General features: G+C 30.7%; 2 protein-coding genes across 4 annotated transcripts; one reads left to right on the top strand and one right to left on the bottom strand.

Moving 5' to 3' along the window:
- Window positions 1–5257: 5257 nt before the first annotated feature.
- On the top strand, window positions 5258–7277 carry LOC141689213 (uncharacterized). Its single transcript, XM_074493429.1, has 4 exons — window positions 5258–5824; window positions 5943–6674; window positions 6771–6889; window positions 6966–7277. Exons 1-4 carry the CDS (start codon window positions 5524–5526, stop codon window positions 7275–7277), a joined length of 1464 nt encoding a protein of 487 aa, XP_074349530.1. The 5' UTR covers window positions 5258–5523.
- A 997-nt stretch (window positions 7278–8274) lies between these two features.
- Window positions 8275–14035, bottom strand: LOC141707384 (protein CNGC15b-like). 3 transcript variants are annotated; one of them, XM_074510514.1, is made up of 8 exons: window positions 13304–14035; window positions 12612–12690; window positions 11913–12456; window positions 11606–11818; window positions 11012–11304; window positions 10498–10609; window positions 9838–10074; window positions 8275–9072 (listed from the first exon to the last, which is right to left on the bottom strand). In XM_074510514.1, the coding sequence occupies exons 2-8, from the start codon at window positions 12638–12640 to the stop codon at window positions 8377–8379; spliced, it is 2124 nt and encodes a 707-aa protein (XP_074366615.1). In that variant the 5' UTR covers window positions 12641–12690; window positions 13304–14035; the 3' UTR covers window positions 8275–8376. The 3 variants fall into 3 exon arrangements, with proteins under 3 accessions (XP_074366615.1, XP_074366614.1, XP_074366613.1); XM_074510513.1 differs by having other exon boundaries at window positions 12612–12713; XM_074510512.1 differs by lacking the exon at window positions 13304–14035 and having other exon boundaries at window positions 12612–13167.
- Window positions 14036–14910: the final 875 nt, after the last annotated feature.

Consider the following 14910-nt stretch of genomic DNA (forward strand, 5'->3'; position numbering starts at 1 on the left):
TTAAATATATTGCCACTTATTTTTAAAATAAGAGAAAATAATCGGTATACTCATTTTTGGGTATACCTTGATCCAATATACCTTGTTTCAGTTTGTTGGCCCTAAATACCCATCTAATGCTCTAACCACAAAAGTGTATTTATTTTATGTTAATATACCGAGAGATATGTACTCATCTTCCTTCAACCTCATCCCCTTTCCCTTCTCCTCTCTTTTGTGTCTATATTTGCACTTATACTTGGTAACTCGCTGTTACGAGTCATTAAATGAACTGTGTTCATTCAGATCTTAATTATCACTACTAATTTTCCACCATCTTCGGTAGGTATTATTCTTTTTAACACTTTTCTTGTAATAAAAGCCTTATTGGATAATTTGAAGACATGGTTACCCCTTCCTGGAATACATACTCTACATTTCACCTGTACACCGTTACCTCTAATGCATGAAAATTATATCGGATTATGTTTATAATCACTGTGAATGTAATCCATTGTTAATGTTTGTATGAAAGGTGATGTGACATAACAGGTGTGAACTATTTAGTTTATATGACATTTGGTTTACGGTGTTTATTGGGCATTTGTGTCACCTCCATCCCCGATACAGCAATATTAACCGCCATTTTCCTATTTTAGTTACATAAGATCATTATCCATAAAATAACATGATCTTCTAATTAAATTTCTCACATATAATTATTGTATATAATATTATTGTTGTCATTATTATTATTATTATTATTATTATTATTATTGCAAAGATCTACTATTCAAATATAAATCTATTTCAAATTAAGTATTTTTTATGTGTAAGTAAAATTTAAAATTATAAATATTAATATTTATTTACTTAATTTATAAATAGCTTTTTTTAATAAGTAATTTATTAATAAATAATGTATGAATCCTCGTTTTTAGAAATTAAACTTAGGTTGAAGATAAATATAATTTTATTTTACCCAAACAATTAATCATTAACTAAAGTATTATTACATATGAACATGTATGTATGCATGTATATTTGTATATGTATATATTAGTATATGTATGCATGTATTTATAGTCACCACGTAATAATAAGTTATACATAAAAATATGTATATCAATTATACAACAATTAATATATTTTAATAAATGAATAATTAGATGAAATAAATATTATATAGATGTTTATGTAAGGTTTATCACCTAAATGATGTACACTAAATTATTTTTTATAATTGATAATACTTGTATTTAATGATGTGTTAATTTAGGTAATAAATGTGAAATAAATATTATACAAATATTAATATAGTGATATATATGAACATATATTAATTGTTGAAAAGAAAATTTAATAAATATTAATAAAAGTATTAATAAATAAATTTTATAATATAATAATGAGTTAGATATAAATGTGAGTTAATTTTGTAATAATGAATGAGTATTAATGGTTGAAATGAATATTTTATGTATATTAGTTAGAGTATTTATGAGGGCTCATTTGTTAATTTTGAACATTATTATCTGAATAATTATAATTCTGAACTAATGACTAATCTGATGGACAACTAACGAGTGTTTGTTAGAATAATTTTCAAATTCCTGATTGATAGAATTTGCACATTTTTTGCTATTTATTTACATCATAATTTAATTATATTGTACTATAACTTAACATATATTTAATTGTTTAATATATAATAATATATAATTTCTATTAAACTTAACAGTTAATTTTATGCGATCATGCAACTTGAAATTTTCAAAGGTCAATTTTAATGAAAGAGTACTTGTATTTTTGAGTAAAGGCTTATAAAAAATGTGATATGTAATAAAATAATTTTTAGCTACTAATTTAATACTAATAATAAAAGTAATTAATAATAATTATATATACTATATTATAATAAACGAAACATTAAAAATTTGATAGTCGTTCGGTACTCGTTGAAATTACATAATTGTCCAACTTAATCAATTTATTTTTTGACATAATTATCTTCAACAATATTACAAAATAATGGAGGGAAAAAATAGAGTTTTATCATGAATTATATAAGATTTCTGTTCACGACTCTAAAACTAACGTTGATAAACCAAATCAACTACTAAGATTGAACTAAATATATTTTGTCCGGGAATAGCTCTCCACCATTGATAGAATATTGTTACGAATGGGAATTGAACATATATTTTTGAGCGAGTTTATTAAATTTTCTTTTTCTAAAACCTAATCATTATAAAATATGTATTATAATATAATAAAAGATATATTCTGCTTTACTTATTCAGAGATACTGAGAGTTTTAACAAATATAATTAATAAAATATTAACATTAAAATAATAATTATTTAAAACAACCGTGCATCGTATGGGTTTAGACTAAACATTAAGAGTTTGATAGTGGTCGGTACTTATTAAAATTACTTAATTGCTCTCACTTAATTAATTTATTATTTTGACATAATTATCTTAGATAATATTATCGTTAAAATTTATGAAACTCCTAAAATAAAGTTATATATAATCGGACACAATAGGTGAGTATAAGACGATATTTGGGTAGATATAGACTATGTTCGGGCTAAAATAAATAAAATAATAGATAATACTGACAGTGTCAAAATAATTATACAAAACCGAGATAAAAAAACTAAAATATAATTCGTTGGTCGATATACTGATATCGGGTTAAAAAATACATATTACTTACTCTTTTAACAACTATAATTAATATAATATTAAAATAAAAATATTAAAATAAAATAAAAAAATATAAAAATCAACGTTTTAAACTAGTAATTATAACATATAATAATATGATAATATAGCAAGGTAATAGGCGAAGAAATATGGGTTCATCCAGAAAAATACATTTTATATAAACAGCCAGAATGGCATAATAACGACTCATTCAGTTCAATCCGCTTCGTTCCTTGATTTGTTAACAAATGAGGCCTAAGTAATACCAACTTTTACACTAACGCTGTGCTCCCAAGATTTTGTTGGGAGGAGAAGAAAAACAGTAAAAGAAAATAAATCAGTCATGCTCCCGATTTTTTGTTAAAAAAGAAAAAAAAAGTGATAAAAAAAGTAGTGTGAGATAATCTTTCCAAATTTTCCCATGGGAAAAAGTTTCGGGAAAAAATTATAGGAAATTTTCTCTCCTGATCATTTCTGGGCCAAAAAATTCGGGAGCACTCAGAATGAAAATTTTAAAATTATCTTTTTTCTTCTCTTTTCTCCATTTTCAAACTCTGGCGTAAAGAAATATGTAGCCATATATAGATTAAAATAATTTTAAGATACCCACATCACACAACACCTAAAAAAATGTTACAACTGTCATATATGTGTATTTAGTGTGCATTCCATTATTTATTTACTTTTAAGTTAAAAAATATTTTTTAACACCAACAAATTTATAAATTGTATTTAAATTTTATTAAGTGAAAATAAGTTAACTAAAATAATATAGAATTACTTTTAATTTGAAAAGCAATTCTTATCAATAATTAAATAATATCAAATATAATATATTGAAAAAGATTTATCAAATAATATTAAATTATCTAAAATAACAAATTTAATTATACAATTCTTTTCAAAACATTCAATTATACAATTCATTTTACAAAAATATCCTATTAATAATAAACTTTACATGTGAGATTTTTATAATAAGTAAAACAAGTGGTGGGTGTGAAATCAAAACTATACATGAGTTTGATTCTTTTTAACTAAACATTTTAATAGCATTTATTTATTATATATTTTTATCGGATTCAATTATTTATAAGTATCAATTTAATATTATATTTTAATATTTTTAATTTAAGTTAGTGTTTTGGATGAGTTATGAGGTTCAATTTGTTACGAACACTAATTAAAATTCTTAATCTCGGTTCTGGGCACTAATTATTGACTAGTATGTAATATTTTTTTAGAGGATATAAAGCTGGTAATATATACTTGGGTAATACATGCTTTTAGTTTCACTGCCTAAGCCAGGTATGTACAAATAAATTTTTAATATGGGAAATTTTTTGGAATTTTAAAATTTAATTAAAAAATCAAAATTCTATTGTTAAAATTAAATACACTGCCTACTATTATAACTCCCTGGGCGCTAGGAGCATTTTTCTCTCAGTTTGATCTACCTTTTATTCTTCAAATAATAATTTCATTGTATAGCTTGCTATTTCAGTTTTGTAAGAGCATCTCCAACCATATGGAATCTTAGCTAAAAATCATTAATACATACTATAAATATAAAACACTTAATGTTGGCTATATTTGTTGAACTAATACAAACCTGTAAGAAATCTGTAAAAAAAATTCTAATCAATTATTACCATATTGAAGTAATATATTCAATTTATAATAACATAAAATTTTAATAATATACTATTTTTAAAATATAGCTAATACCATCAAAGTACAATATTTTACATATTCAACAAATTTTACATATTACCTTACAGTCCGATTTAACCAACCAATTATATTCAACATCATTGAAGATACTCGAAGGAGATTAGGTACGGTTAAGCTTCGGTCAAAGTTATATATTGAGCTCGTATAGCATCTCCAACCTTGCGTTGCCCTTAGATAAAAGCTCCAGGTGGCACATGAATAGTGCTAATAATAGCCAATCACTCAAAAATGGACCTCTCCAATGGATCATTACCTTTAGCAAAAATTATAGGCATTGCCATCTGATTAGCTATATTTGTTGAATGGTTACAGATCTGTAAGAGTTGCCACATCAGCTCCCCTCAGTTTTTCTTCCTGTAATTTTCTCCGACCATTTAATTTGCAAGCTAATTTGATTTCATTTGTTTCTAATTTATTTTTGTTTCAAGTTCGGCCTTAATTTAGATGTAGGCAAACACATAGCATAAAAGTATACGTATTCAAAAATTTATATATGTAATATATAAATATTTAATTTAATTTTTTTTAAATATGTAATCACATTTAATTATCAACTCCTATTAATTTATTTTATTAAAATTTAGTTGTATTGAAAATTTTATGTTCAAAATAATAAAATATTATTTTTTTACACATAACTAACTATTATAGTCGGTGTTCTAAAAATCGGTCTAGGCGGCCGCCTAGGCGCTAGGCGGATGGAAAACGTCCGGAGAAGTGGCTAGGCGAGATTTTAGACGTTTTTTCGAAAAGTCGGTCAATCTCGGATTAAAGCGCGTCAAAATCCGCCTAGGCGGTCCAAATCGGCCAAAAAAATCTTTCATATGGTAAAAGAAAATGAAGGCATTATAGGTAATTCACAAAATTGATATCCAAATTAAGCTCCTGTTTCCCTAATTCTCTTCGCGACGATAGGTAAGTTCTTCAAGTTCTCATCTCTATTTCACAAATTGATATGGTTAATTACATCCCCATTTTTAGTTTTCCGCCTACTCAATATCAACTTAGGGAGCCTCTTTTAAAGTAAGCAGTTGAGACAACTAAGGAAACAGTTAAGAAACAAGAAGAAGAGTGGAAAAAAGTGGTTGTTCAATTATGACAGATGCATGGTCTGATAGAAAGCGGCGGAGTATAATGAACTTATGTGTTAATTGCAAACTTGGCACAACATTCTTATCTTCTATCGAGAGTTCAGCTGATGCTCATACAGGAAAATATATCTTTGATTATGTGGACAAATGGATTGAAGAAGTTGGTTCAAAGAACGTTATTCAAGTAGTAACGGATAACGCGTCTAACAATATGGCAGCTGCAAAACTCTTAAATGAGAAGAGGCCTTACATCTTCTGGACCTCTTGTGCTACACATACTTTAAATCTCATTCTTGAAGGAATAGGTATATAAATTATTATCTATTATGTAATTGAATAATTAAATCTGGAAATATTTACGTTTGTGGCAGCTTATTTATACTCTGCAGATTACTAATACTGGAAAGACATTGTTATTGACAGGGAAGATGCCAAAGTTCAAATTTGTTATTGACAAGTCTAAAGAGTTGACGATATTTATTTATGCTCATCACAAGACATTGTCCTTGATGAGAAAGTTCACCAAGAAGAGGGATATAGTGAGGCCTGGAATAACAAGATTTGCTAGTTCCTTCCTTACTATGCAAAGTTTGCTGGAGAAACAAGAGAATCTGAAATATATGTTTCTTTCCAAAGAATGGCTGGAATGTAAATGGTCTTCAACTGCAAAAGGTACTACGATATATAGCACCATTGTTAGCCAAACCTATTGGCAGGCTCTTTCGATGTGCGTGGAAATTTTTAAGCCTTTGGTAAAGGTTCTTCGACTTGTTGATGGGGATTGGAGACCATCTATGGGCTTTGTGTATGATGAACTTAAGGATGCTAAAAAAGAAATCATCCGTATTTGCAAAGGTGCAGCAGATATGTACAAACTCATTCTTGATATCATAGAGTCCAAATCTAACTGTCCATTACATCTTGCTGGCTATCTATTAAATCCCTACTTTTTCTATAGAGATGATGAAGCTCAAACGGATCCAAAATGCATGGAAGCTCTACTAACTTGTGTTGAGTCCTTTTTTCCCGATGATTATGACAAACAGAATTTGGTATGTAATCACGAGCTTTTAAAGTACAAGGCAATGGAGGGAATATTTGGAAGAAAGTTAGCTATTTCTGGAAGATCAAACAATAATGATACTTTTAATCCTGGTAAATGTTATAACTTATAAGTTATAAGTATTTAGAATTTAGATTTATGTTATCCTATATTTCTATACTAATTCTTATATTAAATTTTTGGTTTAGTTTCTTGGTGGTCTAATTATGGATCTGAAACACCGAATCTGCAATCTATGACGATGAAAATACTATCACTGACTACAAGTTCTTCAGGCTGTGAGAGAAATTGGAGCACTTTTGAAGGGGTAAGAATTTAACTATACAGTCTATAATTCATTATTATCGTTCACATTTAATTTGGTTTAATCTTATGATTTATAGATTCATACGAAAAAAAGAAATAGACTCGATACTAATAGAATGAGAGACCTTGTGTATGTTCAATTTAATTCGAAACTTCTCAATAAAAAGAAGAAGAGGGAAGCTCATGATATTTTATTAGCCGATGATGCTAGCATGGCTCAAGCATGGATTGTAGAAGCAGATGAGGAAGATTTTGAATCTCAGGGGTCTACTAGCATTGTAGATGAAATATTTCGAGATCTTGATGAAGATAATTTTGAATCGGATGATGAAGAAGTTAATGCAGAATTAACATTCGAAGAAGATGAGGAAATTAATTGTCACTGGTGAATTAAATAGTAAGTATTAAACTATTAGTGTAACTTAATATTAGTTGTTGTCTATTGCCTTTAAATCTATTTTTGTTTCCCTTTGTTCTTGTTAAACTATAGACTATAGTACTGCAGTACTGTGACAATTGATAGCAAAACATTATGTTCCACTTTAATCTATCTTGTAAGTTTGTTATGACTTATGTGATCAATGTTTGAATGAATGAAAAAAGGCTTGTTAAATGTTATATTTTGTAATAACATATATATAATTAATTTTATAAAATAAAAATAATATTTATATATGACCGATTAATGCTCCGATTAATCCTTCCGATTAATCTCCAATTTCCCGATTAATCGCTAGAAGGTACCCTAACCGCCCTGGGACGCCTAGCGATTTCTTGAACATTGATTATAGTTAACCCCATTGGAGTACAATATGTTACAGGTTTAACAAATTTTAGCTAACAATTATTTTACAATATTTTAACTAACCATTATAATTATCCCCTTGGAGATGCTCTTATCTCTAATTTCTTGAGAGCTTTGCACAGGCCAACTACAAGTGAATGACAATTAGTCTATTCAAGTGTTGGCTAATAAACTGAAGTGCAATTTACAAGTGGGTTCAGTTGACGAGGGTCTAGTAATTTTCCAGAGAACAAAATGACTTGTTGGCCTCTTGACAAATTATTCACATTTCCTTTAAAGTTGTATTATATAATAACTAATAATTGCTATTTGGTTTAAGGATCAATTTTTATAAGAGCTTTCTATAAGGGATGTAGGGTAAAGATGGTGACGTTAAAATAGAGGGCAGATAATTGGTTTCAAAGCCTCTCATTGTTTTGGATGTTTATTTATTAAGATTTAATTTAAAGACCTGTTCTTTGTCTACAGTCCACAGATGCCCAATAGTTTTAAAATGAAGTATCCACAAGTTCTTCAGCTCCAGGCTAATTCTAGTGTATTCTACATTTTCAAATGTATCCGCGACTCCTATCAGCTTCTAATATATTACAAACACGAATGACGTCCATTTCAATTTTAATTTATCTCGCTCCGGTTTAAATCAACAGCCTGTACATTTATGAAAAAAACTATTAATACTCTTGTTATTCCTCGTCTACAGAGAAGTCAGGTTCCTCTGGCTTCTGCAATGAGTTAACACCAGGACTTGATCCAGGATGTACATTTACACCCCTCCTTGTGCTTGCAGTTAACCGTGCTGCATATATGGAAAATCCAGACCCGGGTGAGGGCATATTGTCCGAGTGTACTTTCAAATTTTCCGTCTGAGCAGCTGCAGGGTTCTCTTTTGCCTTAAGTTCAGCATTCATTTTCCGTTTTTTGTACCTGCGCCATGCTGCTTGTACGAAGCATGCAGCCCATGTTCGCCACTGGTGAGAGTAGAATCTAAATTTGTGTCTGAGTTGTTTGCTGTGCAGTCTTCGGAATTGAGAGGCAACAAATTTTAAGTCTTCTGCCATGAGTGCAAAGGCTTCAACTTCAGAAATGGCTTTTACTGTGCGAGTGGATGATGGGAGGATGACACTTGGACGAGGATCAAGGGCCCATGTTAGTAATTCTTCACCACAAAAATCTCCTGAACCAATACGGCAAGAATTAAAGAAGCCAGTCCGACCACCATTAGTTGTATAGGAATCAAGGTTTCCTCGGATTATGAACAACATTTCATTAACTGGGTCACCCTCACGCACTAGGCAAGTGCCTTCAGTGCACAGGGCAGGCTTTAGCCTCTCACATATGGCGTCTAGCATTTGTTCATCCATCTGATCAAACAGTGGAACCTGCAGTTTCATTGAAAATCAAAACAGCAGATCAGATACTAATAGACAAATAATGCAAATGATAATATCTTTATAACAGTATGTGAATTGTTGAAATTATCATTAGTGACATGATTTTAAAAAGATCTAGAATTATCACTGCATGTAATTTCCTTATCTTTCTAAAAGGTCATATCTGGGGCAATCAAGCAGGAATAAAGCTTAAAATTATCAAGCTCTGTGCCCTTGTTAAAAAAAATGGTTTTGCTTGAGATTATTACTGTATGTAATAATAAAAAAAAGGTCATGCTTAGCAGTTGGCATGATCAAAGGTCAAGTAGGTCACAACTCCGATCCTCTGAGTCTTGTGAGTCTTGTGCACTGGGTACGACTTTCTTATGTAAACTCCTCTGTTATCTACTATGGTCTTTGCTCAAATATTGTTTCAACCTCAAACAAGAAGGTGCTTCTTTTCCTGTCAACTTATTTTCATACTGATTATTCAACAATAAGGTGGTTCTTTTTAGATAACTTTTCTAAAACTGAAAAGAGAATCGGATAAGCGAAAACATACTAGAATTTATGGAGTACATTTCTTATGTACCAACTAAATGAAGCTAGCAGAAAATATATTTAGCAAAAAAAAAAATGAAGCTAGCAGAAACAAATGCATAAGAAAAGTACATTCAGTGATTCCCAAAACCAAACCAATTTTATGACGAATTAGGTGGATATATGATTGAACTTTAAACAATGAGAATCATAATAAAAGGTCTCAGTACTAACCCGTCGAACTAGATCGTAACAAAGGTGTCGTTTTATATCTCTCCGGAGATCTAGTGGAAGACCTTTCAAAAGGGTTTCTTCATCAACTCCTCGTGTAGCAACCCACTTGTACTGGTCGTATTTCCTTACTGACTGTCTCAGTTCCTGAGGCAGTTGCCTGTGGTGCATCCATTGTTCTGTATCTGTTCTCTTGATCCTCCATTCTTCTAATCGAACTGTGGTTGATTGGAGATACGTCTGCAGTGAATTTGCACAAGTATTTTAAGTTGCAAAGAATGAGAATATCAATTATTTGAGTAACATAACAGCGGTGATAGACATATGACTATGTAACCCATGACTTCAACATCTATGTAGCACATTCATATTTTCTAGCTTTGTGTTTGATTTAATTGGCATACAAAAAATATCAAGGCAGTAAGCATCTAAAGTTCGTTTTTTAGAAGAACAATTTATCAAATCCAAATATCTCGTCTGTAAATAGGTTTTGAGGAGGGTGAGATGTGGGCAAACCTTACCCCTACGTTTAGAATTAGAAAAATAGACACTATTTCTGTAAAGACCTCAGCCTTTTGGGAAAAAATATTGAAGAATTACTAGTTTAAAAGAAGTATCAATAATGCCAACTATTTAGCCATTAAATATTATGAAAAAACTTACTTGCATATTTCCAATGAGCAATGCAAAGAGAACTAGTCCCATAACTGCAATGATAATAGCAAAGCTTATTTCTCCCACATAAGTGGTTGTATCTAGATCTTGCCCCAGAGAACTGCAGAGGGGTACATCACATAAGTACTCGTATATTTAAACCTTTCAAAGTAAAGCATCATTCAAAGACAGTCAAAATACATTGAATTTTAAATTTTCCACTCTATATACTTTAGAAAATATTCTAAGAAATTTGTCTGATTTATTCATTATCATTTCAGTGATAGCCAAACCGAAAAATAAGTGACACACAGCTGGTTTTGTAACCTGATTCACAGTTATAACTATGTTGACTAGACATTAAATATTTTGATGCAAAATTTGGCAAAAAGAAGTTTTGATGCAGCTAACCAAGAATCCCTGCAGTTAAAGTCCATCTTAGATCAAGTACATAAAGATGAATCTTTCCATTTCCGCATTAACAAGTATGTTAATAAAAAGAAGTCTACAGATGGTACATTACCTAAGGTTCTTCAAGCCCCACCAAAGACAATAAAAATATTTGTTAAAGAAACTTGCGGTTGTAACATCAGAGGTCAATGCATCGCCATAGATACCAAATGGGTAAGAGTCGGCATTTAGATTACATATTTTGGTGATGTTGCTTGATTTGAACCAATCACTTCTATCCGAGTCATTAACTTTGTGACAGTCAAAGTAGTCATGTTTACATGATGATTCATCAACATCGCAGACGCTCCTCCAACATGCTTCTTGTCTCTCAACTGATAGAAGATACCAGCAAGATCCTAAAACCTGGATTGGAGAATGAGTGAAAGATAATGAACTGGCTTGATTGAACTCAAATGTAAGAACAGTTAAAAACAGATACGAGTGCATAAAAGACCACCTATCTCGTATATTTCTATTATTGTTATCATTAATATACATATCATTGCAATGCTTAAGACGTCATTTACGTAAGTCGTGATCCAAACACCACTATGCATCACTAATATTTAACAATTGCAGCTAGGGAAAGTAAACGCTGTTTAAGTCTGAATAAGTTATAATAAACTTGTGTTTGAAGGAATGATAAAAGATTTCTAGTACTCACATGGCTTGCTAACATATAGAGCATCAAGTTATAGGCAGCTCCTGCCCATGCTGTTTCTGTCACAACACCGGTGGACTTGACAATTTGTGCTGATAGTGGAAATATAACAAACAGTCTAGGGAGGTACTGGAAAATAATAATGAATCTAAGGACATTTTTTGTGTTGGCCATCGTCGAACCACCCAAACTTGGTATAACAATCCAAATCAATACCTGTTCAGTAAACAAAATAAACAACACAAAGCTGTAACACACCAAAAACACGGCCAATATGATGTGGTATCATGGTAAATAAAAATTAACATACCTGAGGAAGGGGAAGTGCGGCAATCAAATCAATCCAGAAATCTTTGTACAAATACTTTTTTGCTATCTTTGAAGACTCTATAACAAGTTCTCCTCTCCCAAAAACACGGGAGGAAGGTGCTACATAAGCTGTACGAAACCTTACAAAAATTTGAATCATGTAAAAGGCATCGGTAATTGACCTTACAATAGTAAGAATCACTTCGAGGGTTGTCCCAATATCGATGCAAAGATTGTCTTTGACCCCTGGCAAGTAAAAGAACAGGGGGTCTACGAACAAAGAAACTAAACATGCTATCAAGAACACTTTGTTCCATCTACGAATGATCGGACCTCGAGGATCCAGTATCTTCTTCTTCACCCTCTCATAGTCCTCTGAGAAAACTCTCGAGAGTACTTTGGTTTTTAACGATCTTCCAGTTTCCCTCTCACCCCTCTTAGAACTTGATTCAGCGAATTTTGATCCATCAATCTTGTACTTCACCTTAATAAGATTATCTCCATTGGCTATGGGAAGATTTGCAAATCCAGGATCATCTTGAAATCTAAAATTAATTGACAATTATCAACTTCTATAGTTTCCTTTTAAGCACACACAAAATTTATGCAGCAGAATTATAATGAATGACTAGTACATTCTGACAGTTCTCAAAATTCATGGGAAACAACAAACAAGAAGTACATATATAGAAATACAGACCTGACGGATCTCGAATTGCCGTAAGCCATAGCTGTTGACTCTAAATTCACCCAACCTTCAATCAGAACTTAAACCGCAGCTTCAACAAAAAATTAATATGTTCTGAAAATATCAGGCAATTAAGTAAAGAAATGAGCCCTGAATAAAGAAATCTAGAGCACTAACAAGGGCAGAGACCACTGATAATTTCCTTAACCAGGATTCATGTGAAGATGTGAAAGATAATTAGCAAGTTGAATAAAGAGGAATAAGTACTCTGTAGACCAAAAATTGAGGTCAAACATGCGACTTCTTCTTTGTAGTGATATAGGTAGTATATACTAAGTTGTCAATTCTTATGCTACCAATTCTTATGCTACTAGAGAAAATAACCAAGTCTTGAGATATCCGTACAAAATCCAGTTGAACAAGAACTAGTCAAAGGCCTGCTTTATTAAACTTTTATGATTTAATGCATCAGCTCTATGACTATGACTCCATTTTCCAAAAGTCAGGTCCTGGTTCTACTTAAGAACTCAAACCATAATAATTAGCATCACGATATATAAGTCTGCCAAACTGCCACTCAACACACACATATAATCAAGTAATGGGTTGAACTGAAAGTATTAAAAAAATCAAAAATCTGAAAAATGATTTGAACTCAAGAAAACAGAAAATTAAAATATACAAATACATTGCAAAATACTTACATGCAAAACCTCCTTTGAACTGATTCAAGACATCAAGCATGCCATGTTATAAAGCTATCCTTCTCTGATACTCACAGTTCATAAATTGCATAGAAGCTCAGAACCAGGGGGGGGGGGAATCTTGTTTACAACAATAAAAGGGGAGAAACTTAAAGGGATTCTCAAAATAAATGTATTTAGTAAAAGGTCATTGTTTCTACTATTTCATATAGCAAAGAAGAAACTTTAGATTAGGTTCAGATTAAGAAAGAAGAAAGTAAAAAGGGAAAAGTACAGGCTTATAAATGTGCACTAAAAGACTTCATTTAAAATCCACCAGAACTTATATCTAAATCTACAACCATAGATATTTTGTTTGTTTGTTTGCACAAGTACAAAATATACGAGTACTAGTATATGTATATGAAATCTGAGTGTTTAGACAAAGAAGAGGCAGAGTATGGGACGGAAAGGATTGTTTAGGAGTAAATTATTTTAATGTTGTTGGTTTAATTAAATTAGTATTAGTATTATTAAAAAAAAGGGGAAGAAGAGGGGAAGTGTAAGATCCCAGGAGTTGACTAAAATGCCATAGTACTGAAGAGTACAGTTGTATTAAGCTACCTGCAGTCTGCATCTTGAGGTTGTTGACACATGATGCAGGCTGCATGCTTTCCTATGCTTTCACTTTCATTTCAATTTCAGACCCCCCTCCCAAACTTTAGTTTCTCCGCTCCTTTTTGAAACTTGTGACTTTTTGTTCGTTCTTTGAAACCCATGTGTTTGCTTCACAGTTTGCATTTCATGCTTTACTCTTGTTTTATGTACGTAGGATCAAAAGTTATCACCCAACTATTCCTATTTGCACTAATGCAGTATGAAACGAGTCTACTCCTGCCTTTGACAATCAATTGTTACAACATCTCCTACCACATTAAATATAATGGTGGGTAAAAATAATATAAAATAATTATTAACTATAGATAATGAAGACATATTTTGTCTCTGATGGTATTATCTGTATTTGTTGGATATATATTAAAATATACATTTTATTATTATTAAATAAAGGTAAGTTTTTAGGTGATAATATAAGAAATCTTAAATATGAGTTAAAAATTGCAAAATTATGAAGTGGTGAACTATAGAGAATTGTAGTGATTAATCTAGATTATCTATAAAAAATTAGCTACAAACATATAATTGAATATGGTCATTATGTAAATTGATTGGCTATATATCACGAGCCACATAAAGATTTAGCAAAAAAATTTTAATGGAAGATGGTCTTGAATCATATATCTGTTTTGTGAATACATGAGATGGGACCATGTCCGCTCTCAAAAATTCTCTTTGAAAATCCATTTGAAAAATCAGGTAAATACGATCCTGAGGGTATAATTGAATTACTAAATGTGAATAATTGATGATCAGGAGCAGTGTTCTAAAAATCCCCGATTTTTGAAAAAAATCCCGATTAATTCTTAAAAAATATTTGGCCGATTTATTTTTTGAAATCCGATTAATATTTATAAATTATTTTTAATTTATATATTTCATAATAATTAAGGTAAATATATTAAATATTAAAAAATATTTAAATATATCCGATTTTTGTTCCGATTAAT

Source organism: Apium graveolens, chromosome 2, assembly GCF_009905375.1.
Source record: "Apium graveolens cultivar Ventura chromosome 2, ASM990537v1, whole genome shotgun sequence".
Taxonomy (NCBI): Eukaryota; Viridiplantae; Streptophyta; class Magnoliopsida; order Apiales; family Apiaceae; genus Apium; species Apium graveolens.